The following is a 14,788-nucleotide window of genomic DNA, read 5'->3' as shown; positions in this document are numbered from 1 at the left end:
TCACTTAGGTTGTTAGATTTATTGGCATATAATTATACAAAATAACTCCTTACAGTTGCTTTAATGTCCTGGTGGTAAATTCACTTTTTAAAATTTTTTTATTCTAGTAATCATCTGTTTTATTTTACTTTCTCATAAAATCAGTTCCTAATTTTGCTTACTAATTCAACAATTGTCTTTTTTACATTCAATTTTATTAATCTCTCCTTTAGTATTCAGAATTTCTAATTTAGTGTGCGAATATTTTCAATTTATTATTTTTCTAGTTTTTTTAGTTACATGCCCTACACACTGTGATGTGACCAGAGCCTGTTCCCTTGTAGTCACAAGTGTTCTTCTCTGTCCTGTCACTGTGATTAGGGTCTCTGCTCCCTTGCTACCACAAATACTTTTCTCCCTCCTGGAACTGCATATGGGCCACTGAGTTGCCAAACAGCTCCTGTTCTTGCACCCAGTGCTAACATGGGGGTCCCTGTAATCTTACTATCTCTGGACTGAGAACTCTTAAAGCTGCTGCTGCCACTGTCAGTGCCTCCATGGCCCACTGAGGCTGTTGCTGCTGCATGTGCTCTGGGTCAGCTTCTACCCCAGTGTTACAGACCTCTTCTTCTGACCTCCTGAGTTGTCTTGGCCTGGAAATTGATTGACATTGATCTTTTATTGGAAGCAGTGATAGTGGGAGTTCTCAGTTCAGAGATGGTAAGATTATAGGGAGCCCTGTGTTAGCACTGGGTGCAGGAACAGGAACAATTTGCTTCTCTGGATTTCTATTTTTGCCTTATTTTAAAGTTATTTGGAAAGGAATGTTGGGAGAGTTCAACTGGGTTGCTATCTCTACTCTGCCATCTTGGCTGTACCCTTCCATCTTGGCTCCACACCAAAAAAAGTCTCAGGTATTCTTTTTACATTATTACTTTTTGCTTCTCTTTTTCTAGATTCTCTTCCACTTAATGCAAACAGTTTATATTCCAAATATGTTCATCTCACTTTCTCTTCTTCAAAGAGATTTTCCACAGTAAATTCAATTTTTTTTTTAAATCTACTAGTTGAGTTTTTAAAATCTGCATTGAGAATTCTCAGTTCTGTTCTTTTGTCATTCCTAATTTCTTCTTTTGCATATTCTGTTTCTCTTCTGAACTCTAGAGGTCTTTGTTGTTATTCCATGCTCTCTTACAGTCCATGGGATTCTGTATTTCATCAGGCGTTGTCTGACTTTCAATTGTCTCTTAATATTTACTAAGAGAGTTTTGTAATGTCTATATAAATTCTTTGTAATGTCTATATAAAATCCTTCCTACCTAAAAGGAGTCTTTAGAATTCTCTCTGTTGATTTATCTCAAGTGCGCTGGGAGGTTATTGATTTTATTCTAGGATATTTATTTCATGTATATTATGGGATTTGTTTTTCCTTGTGAAATTTTTGGTTTTTCAACCTTGTTTTTGTTTTCCCATATACTGCCTCCCCATTCATTTTCTGACTCTTTTGCCTTTGCTGATAGACTACAAAGGTGCCTCAGCCTCTTACTGTTGGGTGATACAGGATTCTCCAACTAGGTCCCTGACTACCCTTAAGTACCCTTAAGTACCCTTAAGAACAAAAATAGACCCATCTAGGTTTCAGTCTCTAGCTTAACTATGCTTGTTCTTCACAGTTCTTCCCTTGGTTTTCTTTTCCTTCTTATTGCTGAGCTGAATTAACTTCTGCTACTTTTTGTAGGATGGGGGTAAGAGCAGAAAATGTTTCAGGCAACATCTCTGCAGCTTCTTAGGAGTTCTTAACCAAGAAGTGGAGGTTCCCTCAATGCACCTCAGGCAAAAGGTTGTGAATTAACTTACATCCCTGTCATGGAATCATGGAGTCTGTTGGGGGATAGGGGGGTGGAGTTGGCAAATGAGTGCTCTAAGGATTAGAGAGTTCTCCACTATTAATAAAAATTTTACTTTTTAGGATTCTCTTATTTGTCCTATTAATTTGCCTGTGACTGTTATATGTATGTCATACATAATTTCTTTTGTGCGGGGAGGAGGCCTTGGAAAGTTCAAGGAGTCTGGAGAAAGAGCCTAAGCTCCCATCTTGCAGGTTATGAGACTTGTATGTCTGATCTCATCCACTCTTTATAAATATAATGAACTTGGAGTCATCATTATCATGGACATTGATGGAGCTGAATGAAAATTTTAGGAGGCCATTGAAACATGTAGGAAAACCAGTGTGTATGATTGAAACCCCATAGTTCCAAAATGTATTGCTTTTAATATGGTTTCAACATGTGTACTGACTTCCCCTGATAATTATCCTGGGTTACATACATTATCTACATATGTATCTTCTCCTTGTTGTAGTATAAATTCTTTCAGAGTTGGGTCCATGTCTTATCTACATTTGCATCCCCAATATTAGCAAGATATCTTTAAAATTTACATTAATTTTTTGAATGGCCACAGCAAACAAGGAATAATGAATCTTGCCATTTCCTCGCCTTCTTGTTTCTACCATGACTTCTCTACCATGACCTCATGCTAGGCTTTTTTTTCCTCTCATTTTCATTATTTTAAACTAGTGGCATTTTCCAAATATTCCTCTGACATTAAACATAGATATTCAAATCTAAGGTAATTTTAGAGTGAAAATTCATTACTTTAAACTTTATTCTTGCTTTGTCAAGTCTCAAAAATCAAAATTAGCCAAGTTATTTTATTTTCAAACGTTGGAGTGTTTCACTGTTGTTAATTTTTGTAATTATAATTGTAATCTTTGTAATTAAATTTTTATTTCCTTCTCAGAATTCCTACTGGTTTGGGACTTCAAAATCTACTGCAGAGACAGACATCGAACTCACCAACCCTTTTGAAAATCCATACATTGAAGAAGATCCTCTAGGCTTGGAAGCTGGGATTCAAATAAAACATCTCTCTAAGGTATTAATGCCCTGGATCTCTTTTCTAGCTAGAACTATATGTTTCAGTTGTCAGCACTTAACATAGCAAAGAGTTATTAGGTTTTAATTAACAAAGTCTTGTTAGAGTTCCTTCATTCCTTGGAAGAAAGTCAAGGAATTAACTTAAATTTGCAGGCAACAGTACCCATTTCTTTTTTTAATTAAATTTTTTCAATTAACAAGCAAATCAGTCCTCCTAATTCTCTCTCATACTGAGAAAAAGAAAAGAAGAAAGTCCTTGTAACAAACATAAATGATATATAAACAGATTCTGTCATTGGCCATATCCAAAAATATATCTTCATTTGAGTCTCATATCTCTGAGAAGATATAGCTTACTTCATCATGAGGTATCATTGCACTGATCAGCTTTAAGTCTTTCCAGGTACTTTTTCTTTGCATTATTTTTTTCTAAACAAGTTGTTCTGCTTTTGCTCACTTTATTCTGTATCACTTCATATAAGTTTTCTATTTTTTCTCTAATATTGTCCCTTTCATGTTTTTTTATGGCATAATATTCCATTACATTCATATACCACAGTTTGTTCACCTTTCCCCACTTGATAGATACCTCATTAGTTTCCAGTACTTTACTAGAGCAATAAAAGGGCTGTTATAAATATTTTTGTACATGTGGATCCTTTTCCTCTTTGATCTTCTTGGGGTATTAAGCTTACCATTTCTATTACTGAGAATGGACATGTATTCTTCAGTGATCTTTGGGAAAGAAGCAGTAAAATGTTTTCCAGAATTCCTGGACATATTCACAGCTCTTATAGTGGTTGTCTCAGTGTGCCTGTATTCTGGTAGCCCCTCTAATTTTTGTCATTTTCCTTTCTTGTCATCTTTGCAAATGTGACAAAGTGAACAGTATGAAGGAAAATCTCAGAGATGTTTTAATTTTTTCTAATTAATAATGATTTATAGGATACTTTCACTTGGTTTTTAATTGTTTGGATTTTTAACTTTGGAAACTCCTTGTTCATACTCTTTGAATCCATATCTATTGAGAATAATAGTCATTCTTAAATACTTGAATTTTTTATATATCTTCGAAATCAGACCTGCATCAGGGAAAAGTTGCTACAAAGATTTTTTTCTGATTTCTGGTCATAATTTTAACATCATGTATTCTGTTTGTGCAAAACACAGTAAGCCCCCTAGGTACAAAAGATAGCTAGGCTGCCTAAGGAGGGATAGATTGGCCCAGGTCAGAAAACGCAACAGGTTGAAACTTCTGTGCCAACACTACTGGGATTGGCTTGGCTGTCACCACTGCATTTCCAGCCAGGATGAAATAGAGAGATCAAGTCTCAAAAAAACAAACAGAAATGGATGTTGCAATTTTTTGTCTGTTAATGTTACTATATGATTGTGATTGTTTTTATTATCACCATTCTGTTTAAATTTTGACTCCAACCTAACTTTTCAGCCTTACTGTACATTATACCCTGTCCCAGAGTCTATAATTCAGCCAAACTAACCTTTTTTCTGTTCCTTAACTTCTGTTCCTATGTATTATCTCTTTGCCTTTGTACTGGCCATTCCCTGTACCTGGAATGCACTGACTCCATACCTCTGCCTTATAGAGCCCCATTCTTCCTTTAATGTGCAGCTCAGATGCCATCTTGAACATGAAGTCTTATGGGCTGTTCTTCCCTCTTTCCTTCACCCTCACACATTGCTAGTACTCTTTTCCAGTTAGGATGTTTCCTTGGACTTCTCTTTCCACAACACTGCTAAGAGTTTTCAGACTATTTACCTGCAATCCTGATGACTTCTCTGGAAGGACTTCTTTTCCATTGTCTAATCTTGTGTTCTTTTTAGATGATTGTTGGAGTAAAAGTAGGAGAATTGGACTCTTATGGGGATCAAATTAAGCTGAAGTCCTCCTTCATTCTTTTTTTCTTTGGAGGGGGAATGCAGGGCACTTGAGTTTAAGTGACTTGCCCAATGGCACACAACTAGTAAATGTCAAGTGTCTGAGGCTGCATTTGAACTCAGGTCCTCCTGACTCCAGGGTCAGTGCTCTATTCATTTCTCATCACCCCTTGTATGAACTTTTGTTACTGTTTAGGTTTTTATTACAAATTAAAATAGTCTCTTTTATTGATAAATTTAAACCTGAAACATGATCATATTAAAAAAAACTTAAAAGGGGGTCGCAACTGAACTGGACTTTAAAGGAAGTCATGAATTCTGAGGAGTAAACATAAGGATGGAGGATAGACATTTCAGGAAAGGCAGATGGTATAGCAAGTGCAAGGAAGCAGGCTATGGCATGTTGAGCTCAGAAAATAGGTGGGTGAGGGCTGCAATGTGAAATGAGACTATAAAGGTTGACAAGAGAAAGATCGTCTAGGACCTTGAATGTTATGTTGGCTAAGGAGTATGTATTTTAGAAGCAATAGGCAGCCATGGAAGGTTTTTAAGCAGGCAAATGACACATCAAATGATCTTAGAAAGATTATTTATTCACCAATGGAGAAGAGGGGAACGTGAATTTGGGGAGGGAGGTCTGGAGGTCATAGCTCTAGTGCCACTGGCGTCACACCAAAGCCAGGAGCAGCTAGCTTGGGGGACCCTTGTATGAAGTTTTAGAAGAACCTCCCTATTGTTCTTGCTGCTTGTTTCTCTCCTTTCCAATGCAGCCCTTGGAAGGTGCAAAGTCTTGTGATTTTGGATCTTTGTGATACTTTGGATACTTACTTTTCCCTTTATCTCTCCATTGGAGCTTCATAACATCCTATTCTGGAAGAACTGAAAGCATTGTGGATTCTTCCTATGTTTTGAAGTATCATTCAGAGAGGCCTTCCAACAAATTTTCTGTTAGAGAAGTTTCAAATCTTTTTACACTATGAAGTAGGAATGTCTCTCCTTTTATATTTTTATCTTTGGATTTGATGATTTCAGCAAAAGATTAATATGCCATAAATTCTTCAGAAATGCCAAATATACGTATGTGTAAGTGTATCTGTGTGTGTATAATTGCTTTTCTTTTCTTATTCCACAGGTGTTCATTGTAAACCATGTTAAGAAATATGCAGTAAATGATCTGACTATGAATTTTTATGAGGGACAAATCACTGTCCTTCTAGGACATAATGGAGCAGGGAAAACCACCACCCTATCAATGCTTACAGGTACATTATCAGCTCTAGTTAGCTGAGGAGCCAGAGACTTTCATGTCTTCAAGACTGGAGATGTTAACTTGCACCACAATATCAGGCTTTTATCTACCTCTCTCATAGCTGGATTTGTCATTTCAACATTCATACACACACACACACACACACACACACACACACACACAATGTATATGTGTGTATAATATTGCAATGAGAAAAAGTCTTCCTTCTCCCTCTCCTACCCAAACCTCCCCACTCCATCCCAATTGAAAACAATAGAAAAACAAAATATGTTAAAAAAAAAAAAAAAGCATGTATAGTCACTCATTTCTATATTTGGCCATGTCCAGAAAAATTTGTGTCAGTCAGCATTCTGAGTCCTTCACATCTCTTTCAGGAGACAGGGGACATGAATGATGAAACATCATCATTGGGCTTCCGGAATCATTGTTGGTCATTACACTAATTAGAATTCCTAATTCTCTCAGAGTCATTTGCCTTTACTATATTGTCATTGTAAAAATTGTTTTGTTGGATCTGTTCACTTCACTTTATATCACTTCATACAAGCCTTTCCAAGTTTCTCTAAAAATCTTTACTTCATTATTTCTTAGTGCACAATAGGGAGGGAGGAGAGGCGAGGAGAGAAGGGAGAGAGAGGGGATGGGAAGAGGGGGAGGGAGGGGAGGGGAAAGGAATCTAGCCAATAAAACCCAAGTTAACTGGGCATCTTCTGGTCATCCAAATTTGCCTTTCTTTGGAAAGGAGAAGGAAGGGGAAGGGAAGACAAAGAGGAGAGGAGCTGAGTTACCCAGCTAATTGGGTCCCCATTCAGGCAGCTGTATCTACTCACAGATTGTTGTGTTTGTCCTTCGTTGCTGAAGAAGACCATACCATCAGAGACATGATGACATGACTTACACTTGACTTCACTTTGCATGAGGGAGGGCTGTGCAGGTCACCAGCCTCACTTCTCCTCCAGAGCCATGTGAATCCAGTGACCAGATATTCATCAGGCTCAGCTATAACCTTTTGTGTTGTTATCTTAACTAAAGTTCTCATGTCATTAGCTCATTCTAGACTACTTATGGAATCTTCTGCATTCTTCTGTCCAGTGTATTCCTAAAAAACTTAACTGGGCAGCTAAGATCCTGAGGTTTCATATTACAAATCTCCCACCCCTATTCTCTCAGATGAGCCTTCATCTTATCTGTCTAAATCACCGTGGCCCAGTTAACACTGCATCTTTTCTATTGCTTCTTTTTGTTAACTTTTTAAATTCTGAACTTAAACATCAAAAAAGAGCATAAATATGGCAGAACACAAAAAAAAGATGATGGTATATGGAATTGTGATTCTCCACTTCACAATTGGGATCACACAGGACTTGGCAGCCGCAACATTAAAGTATTGGGGGTCATGGAACATAATATTCCAGAGGGCAAAGAAGCTAGGACTACAACTAGGAATCATTTACCCAGTAAAATCAAGCACAGTACATCAAGAGGGAAAAAAATGATCACTAAATGACATAGAAGGATTTCAAGCCTTCCTAAGGAAAAGACCTAAACTAAACCAAAAATTTCACCTCCTATATCAAGACTCAAGAGAAGCATAAACAGGTAAAAAGGAAATACATAAGGGATTCAATAGAACTAAACCATTTACATCCCTACATAAAAAGATGATTCTTGTAACTCTTAAAAATTGTATCACTAACAGTAAAGAAAGAAGGAATACAATATAGACAGAGGGTAGTAGTATATGGTGAATTTGAGGGAACAACATTTAAAAATAAGAGTTTCACAGTATGTTTCTCAGTTTTTGAGAATAATTTGTGTAGTATAGATGTTTATTGTCCATTAAAAGTTTGATTGAATTCTCCTATAAATCCATCTGGTCTGGATTTATTCTTTGTTAATACCTTTACAATTGGTTCAATTTCCTTTTCTGAAACCAGATTGCTTAAGATAATGGTGTCAAACTCAAATGAAAATGGGATCCATGCTGGCTGAATATTGACTTAGAAACCCACAAATTAACATGATCTATGTCATATTGTGTTTTAATTTAATTTTTGTTAAACATTTCCCAATTACATTTTAATCTGGTGTCAGCCTCACTAAGGAGTTTTGCTGTTGGCTTGGGTCCTATGAATTTGTCACTTAGGTTTGAGATATGCTCTCTTAATTTTGGTATTTCATATTCTAGAATAGTCATCTATTTCTTTTGTTCTAATCATGCTGGTATATTACTGTTATTCCAGATAATCCTTTAAAGTACCTCTCTGTTTTTTATTTCAGAGTACTAATAATAGCAGAAATATAAATCAAAACAACTCTGAGGTTTCACCTCACACCCAGAAAATTAACAATGATGAAAATAGAAGGGAATAATCAATGTTTGAAGGACTGTGGGAAGATAGGCACACTAATACATTATTGATGGAGCTATGATTTGGTACAACAAAGAAATTTATAATTATGTTCATACCCCGAAATTTAATTGCTAGACATATTCCCCAAGGAGGTCAGTGACAAAAAATAAGGATCCATCACACCAAAATACTTATTGCAACACTTCGCATACTTGCAAAGAAGAGGTAACAAAATAAGTGCACATTAATTTGGAAAAAGCTAAATAAATTGGGAAACTCAATCTAAGAAATAATGACTATGAAAAACCCAAATTATCATGGGAAAACATAGGAATTATTAGAAAATGAAGTCAGCAGAACCAGAAAAAGAAAATACATGATTTCAATAATTCCAAGTGAAAAGTTTGAAAAAAGGAAACTGAGTAATACATAATTATAATCATCAAGTTTGGCATTGAATTAAGAAATAGGAGAATGCAACTTCCTCCCTCCTTTTCAGAAGTGAGGAATTATAAGTATGGAGCATTTTGTAAACTACTAGAATAATATCTTGGTTAGTTTTACTAAACTTTTCTCTCTTTTTAATTCTTCGTTACTAGAAATGTCTCAACAAGAGAGGAGAGATATTTAGAAATGAAGGAAATATAAAAACAAAAGATTTCAAAATTTTTGTTTAAATATTTGTCTTTAAAAATCACTTCTTACAGCAAGGATTTTTAGTTAACCCTACTTGACTTGGTATTATTCTTGGTTAGATAATTTTGTAACTATTCATATATATTGTTATATAAAGATTCTTTTCTTGGTTTTTAAATTATAAACTCAACTCAGAACAGAAAATATAAACTTTATATCATGTTTTCCCACCTGTGTAAATACACATATAGACATTTTGACATAGTTCTAAGCATTTGATATCATTTTATATAAACACCACCATGTATTAAATTTTTTATCATTTATTGTGATGCAGAGAAAATTTACTTTTCTTTTCTGACATCAACTTTTTTTATTTTTTAATCCCAAATTCAATAAACACCAAAAGAAATAGGAATTTCCATATATAAATTATGACAGGAGAAGATTGTAAATGAAACTGTGGGTCTCTAGTTTTACTCACATTTATTGTATGTTGGAGGTTTTTTCTGTCTGTTATCTTCGGTACTTTTTTTTTTTAAATGCTTCAATGACCCTATTTTCTTTCCCTTTTCTTTAATAAATATTTTTATTCTTTTCTCTTTTTTGGACTGCCCTGCCTCTATCTCCTGTGTCCCACCCACCACCAATTGAAAAATAGGAACAAAACCCTTGTAACAAATATGCATATGAAGAAAAACAGATTCCTACATTAACCTTGTCTGAGAATGTCTTATTTTGCATCTTGAGTCCAATATATCTCTGTCAGTAGGCAAGTAGTATGCTTCATCATCAGTCCTCTGGAATCATGGTAGGTTGTTACATTGATGAGAGTGTTAGTCTTTCAAAGTTGTTTATCTTTACAATGTTTTTGTGACTGTATAAACAGTTCTACTGGTTCTGCTCATTTCATAAAAGTCTTCCCAAGTTTCTGTGAAACCATCCCTTTCATCATTTTTTGCAGCATAATAGTATTCTGTTACATTTATATACCAAAACTTTAGACATTGCTCTATTGATTGGCACTTTCTTAGTTTCCAGTATTTTGTACTACAAAAAGAGTTGCTATAAATATTTTGCACATCTGGGTCTTTTTCCTCTTACTTTGATCTTTTTGGAGCATAGGCCTTGTAGTGCTCTTACTGGGTCAAAAGGGTAGAAAATGAATATTTAATGAAATAGGGGATTTTTGTGACTTTTTGTGACTTTAGGTACATAGTTCCAAAGTGCTCTCCAGAATTTCTGGACCAACTCATATCTCCTGCAGCAATGCATTAGCATGCCTCTTTTCTTGCAGGCCAGCCAAAAATTATCATTTTCTTTTTTTGCCATCTTTGCCAGTTTAATCAGTGTAAAGTAGAATCTCAGTTGTTTTCATTTGCATTTCTCTAATTATTAGTGATTTGGAGCATTTTTATAGTTATTGGTAGCTTGGATTTCTTCCTGTTCATATCCTTTGCCCTTTTATCAGTTTAGCTAGTTCACAAGAGTTGCTGTTATTCTTTGTAGCTGAGTCAGTTCCTCATATGTTAGATATTAGACTTTTATAGAGAAATATGCTGGAAAGAATTTTCCCTATTTGTCTGTTTCCCTTCTAACTTTAGCTACATGGGTTTTGTTTCTATAAAAATTTTAGTTTTGTGTAATTAATATTGTTCCTTTTCATCTTTATCATTCTCTTTATTCTTCATTTGGTCATGAATTCTCCCACTATCCAAATCTGAAAGATAGTTTCTTCTTTGCTACCCTAATTTCCTTATGCTATTACCTTTCATGAAGAAACTAGTGAAAGAGATGGAGTTTGGTTAATATGCATGCTCTCTAATTAAAGCAAATGGTTTCCATTCTTTTTTTCTCCTTACCCTTACCCAAATCATAGGATTTTTACTCTTTCTTTCCTTTAATTCTCCTTTAACATTACTCCAAACTCCAGTGTAGGAGTTTGTTTTGCTTATGGTTATTCCTTCACTCATTTCCAGCCACCTTCTTAAATTCTCCTTTTCCCTTCCTCTACCCTTTTCTATTTCCCTATTGAAATGACACATAGCTCTTTGTATGTGTGGGTGTAATGCTGTATATGATTATATTGAACCTTCTTTTGACCAGTTCTGGGGAAAGTGAGTTTAATTGAATGTCCATTTCCTTTGTCCCTTCCTAGATATTTGTAAAGTCTTCTTCATATCCACCCCTGTTATATAAATAGTAAGTTTTCCTCCCCTTTCTTCTCCATTCTGTTCCAATATATTTCCCTATTTCTTTCATTTCTTCTTTTCCTGTATAGCTATCAAACAGAGAAGAATCACCCATAAGCCCTCTTACCTATTTTATTGATCTTTCTCTATAATCTTTGAAGACATGTGGGCTCTGAGAAGACAGGCTTTTTTCTCTCTCAATTATGATTCAAATAATGCATTATCACTGTATTTACCTTTCTGTGTTTCTCCTGCCTCTTGCTTTTTTATTCTGAAAATTTTGCCAATTTCTGCCTTTTTCACTAGAAATGTTTAGAAGTCCTCTATTTCATAAAATATCCATTTTCTTCCCATCAGACAATACTCATTTTTGCTGGATATGTTATTCTTGGTTTTCAAGTACTTTCTAAAACTCCCCTTTCTAAATTGGGAATTTTAGAAGGGTCCATGAACCCAATCCCTCTGATTCCAGATCCCAAACTCAGTTCATTGAACCTATTCTGTGAATGTTGTTGATTCATTCTATTACTAGAGTGTCAAGATGGAGTTAATCTGTCAAGATAAATCAAAAGGGTATTAAACCCAGGACACTATATTAACGTCTTCCTCCTAAATTTAAGTTTCTTGAATATGTTTGCTTGTTTGTTTTGTCTTAGGTATGTATCCTCCAACAAGTGGAGAGGCATATATCTGTGGGTATGAGATCTCCAAGGCCATGGTTCAAATACGGAAGAGCATGGGTTTTTGCCCCCAGTATGATATTTTATTTGATCACATGACAGTAGCTGATCACCTTTATTTCTATTCTCAGGTGAGCCAAAGAAACACTATTCCCCTCTCTTATAAAATTATATAGCTTTAGAGCTGGAAGGGACCTCATGTTTCCATTAATTAATCCAAGTCTTAGGGCCAGTACTTAAGTCATTTGTCTATTATCATATGGTTAGTAGTAGATTCGCAATTTGAACTGTGGGTTGTTGTAACAACAAGGACCCTGGCATACACAGGAGGGCCTACTGTTCAGGTTCTTAGATCTGCTTTTCTAAAATGACAGCAACTTTTGAAAGGTCAACAACCACTTTAATCAAACACATATATCAACAGAGAAAATAGCAGCAGAGTAATAAAGATCAACAGACAGGGCTTCGAACTGTCTGACCATAAGCAATACATACATCACAGATCAACAGATTCAACTGTCTGAGCATTACATACATACATAGTTACTAGAGAGAGAAGCACCAACATCTGACTTTTTAAAGCCAGGGGACTCCTTAACAGCTACCCAGAGTCTCATGTAACTAAACACTTCCAATGAGTATGTCCCAAAGTCTAACCTCAGAGTATTTATACACTTTTCATAGCTGAAGGATATGACCCTCTGACCCAGTGCCTCAGTAGAAATTAACAAAAGGTATTGAGGCCTATTAATGGGCTGAGAAGATCTTTAATTCTCTGCCCTCTTCCAACATTAACCTTTCATTAACATTATCAGTCCTTTGACTCCAAAGGTTTTGATTCAATCACTGTATTATGCTTCCTCTCAGTTTTATGACATAAAAAGTTCAAGAGACATAGTTTCTGGATAATTAATCATTTTATTAATCATGTCAACATGATTTTAATTAATAAAAGGGCAAGTGGCATTCTCAAATGTCAAAGACCCCTCATGGAACTCACTCACTACTCTTAGAAGAGTAGGTGTTCCTGAGGGTAGCAGTCAACTGTGATTGGTTAACAAGTAATTAGAATGTTATAATGAGAGTTGGACCTATTCTAATGAGGGCTGAGGGACCTGACTGAAAATGTCACTCATTGATAGAGACTATCTCAAGCCATATTAACCCCAGCTTTGGGGAATCTAGCCTACCTTGGTGGAAACCAATGGGTCGGAATTTACATTATGTTAAATTCTTTCTAAGGTCCTCTAGTTGGGTGAGGTAACAAAATTTCATCTCATCATCCATCTTGCCCTTCAGAGAACTACACTTTGATCTAATCCCCAGATGAGGAAAGGAAAAAAATCCTTTCTCAGTTAAATGTTTAGAGTGATGTGGCTATGGAAGGAAGACTTGCTACATTTCAAAATATATTTTCTAAGGGATTCTATTTCTGTAACAGTGAGATAGGGAGGGTGGGGACTTTTAAATAAATTCCTTTTAATGAATACCATGCAAGGTTAATAGGACCAAAACCTCAGAATAATTATATATTATAGGACTATATATATATATGTATGCGTGTGTGTGTCTTTTATATATATAAATATATAATTATAATTTATAGGAACTATTAAGAATAATGATAAAATAACATCTATTGATGCAATAATGTTACAGTACTTATACAGTCAGCTGTGCAAACCAGATTTTAAACTCACCGTTCATATATTTTTCTGAAGAATGTCACATTTTACTGTTTTAAATGTCTGAGGTGTTGTACCAGTTCTCTTATTTCTTATTTGATAGTGTTGAAATTTGTTAAAATAAATTTTTGGTAAGTTTTTTTTTTTTATGTCACTTACATTTCCCATTTTTTCTCTTCTCCCTTCCAAAAAGCCATTCCTTAAAATAAATTATATAAAATAGAATAAAAAAAAATTGGCAAATCTAACCAACGTTAAAAAAGACTGACATCGTATGCACGGTTCCATGACTAGGGTCTTCCTCCTCTAAGATTTGTCATTATAATTGCAGAGTTCACTTTTTGTTTTGTTGTTATCGTTCTTTCCATTTACATTGTTGTAGTCACTGAATGCATTGTTATCCTGCTCCCACTTAACCTGAATTTGTTTTAGTTCATATAAATTTTCTTATGCTTCTCTTTATTCCTCATATTCATCATTTCTCATGACGTAGCAATTTTCCATTACAATCATGTTTCACAATGTGTTTAGCCATTCCTTCATCAATAAGCATCTACTTTATTTTAGTTCTTTGCTTTCACCAGAAATGCTTCTGTAAATATGGAAACATCCTTTTTGTCATTAGCCTCCTAGATGTATTCCTAGCAGTAGAACCTCTGGGCAAAAACGTTAGAAATTTGAGTCAGTCTTTTAATATAATTCCAGATTTTTACCCAGAATAGATACACATCTACCAACAATACTAATGTATTATAAAGTGTGCCCATCTTTCCCTAAAAGGAAGGTGTTTTTTAAACCACAATTGTTAACTTAGATGTATTCTGAGACAGAGAAGACGATTAATTAGAGTCAGAAATGTCATTTAGGTGTTTTCTTTAATATTTTCAGCTGAAAGGATTGACTCTGAAGGAATGCCACAAAGAAGTAGGTCAGACTTTGAAATTTTTCAGCTTGGAAGAAAAACACAATGACTTTTCATACTCACTGACTGCAAGCATGAAGCGAAAGCTCAGCATTAGCATCGCGCTCGTAGGAGACTCCAAGGTACTCAAAGTGGCTAAAATGTATCCCTGTCACTGCTTGATCAGAGAAAAAATCAACTAACATAATTATAACTGAATTAATCCTAATATGTAGTTTTCCTCTAAAGG

The 14,788-nt window shown here is 35.1% G+C and overlaps 1 protein-coding gene across 5 annotated transcripts in view; it reads left to right on the top strand.

The window, feature by feature from the left end:
- The window catches only part of LOC140497226 (phospholipid-transporting ATPase ABCA3-like), a 309,351-nt gene that overhangs the window by 165,838 nt on the left and 128,725 nt on the right, over nt 1-14,788 (top strand). For all 5 annotated transcript variants that reach the window (XM_072597909.1, XM_072597910.1, XM_072597908.1 and 2 more), the window contains exons 11-14: nt 2,785-2,919; nt 5,953-6,082; nt 11,929-12,083; nt 14,526-14,681. In XM_072597909.1, the coding sequence (XP_072454010.1) occupies nt 2,785-2,919; nt 5,953-6,082; nt 11,929-12,083; nt 14,526-14,681 (576 nt within the window). The remainder of the gene's footprint in view (nt 1-2,784; nt 2,920-5,952; nt 6,083-11,928; nt 12,084-14,525; nt 14,682-14,788) is intronic.

Source organism: Notamacropus eugenii, chromosome 3 (assembly GCF_028372415.1).
Source record: "Notamacropus eugenii isolate mMacEug1 chromosome 3, mMacEug1.pri_v2, whole genome shotgun sequence".
Lineage (NCBI taxonomy): Eukaryota > Metazoa > Chordata > Mammalia > Diprotodontia > Macropodidae > Notamacropus > Notamacropus eugenii.
This window is presented reverse-complemented; position numbering and strand designations above follow the sequence as displayed.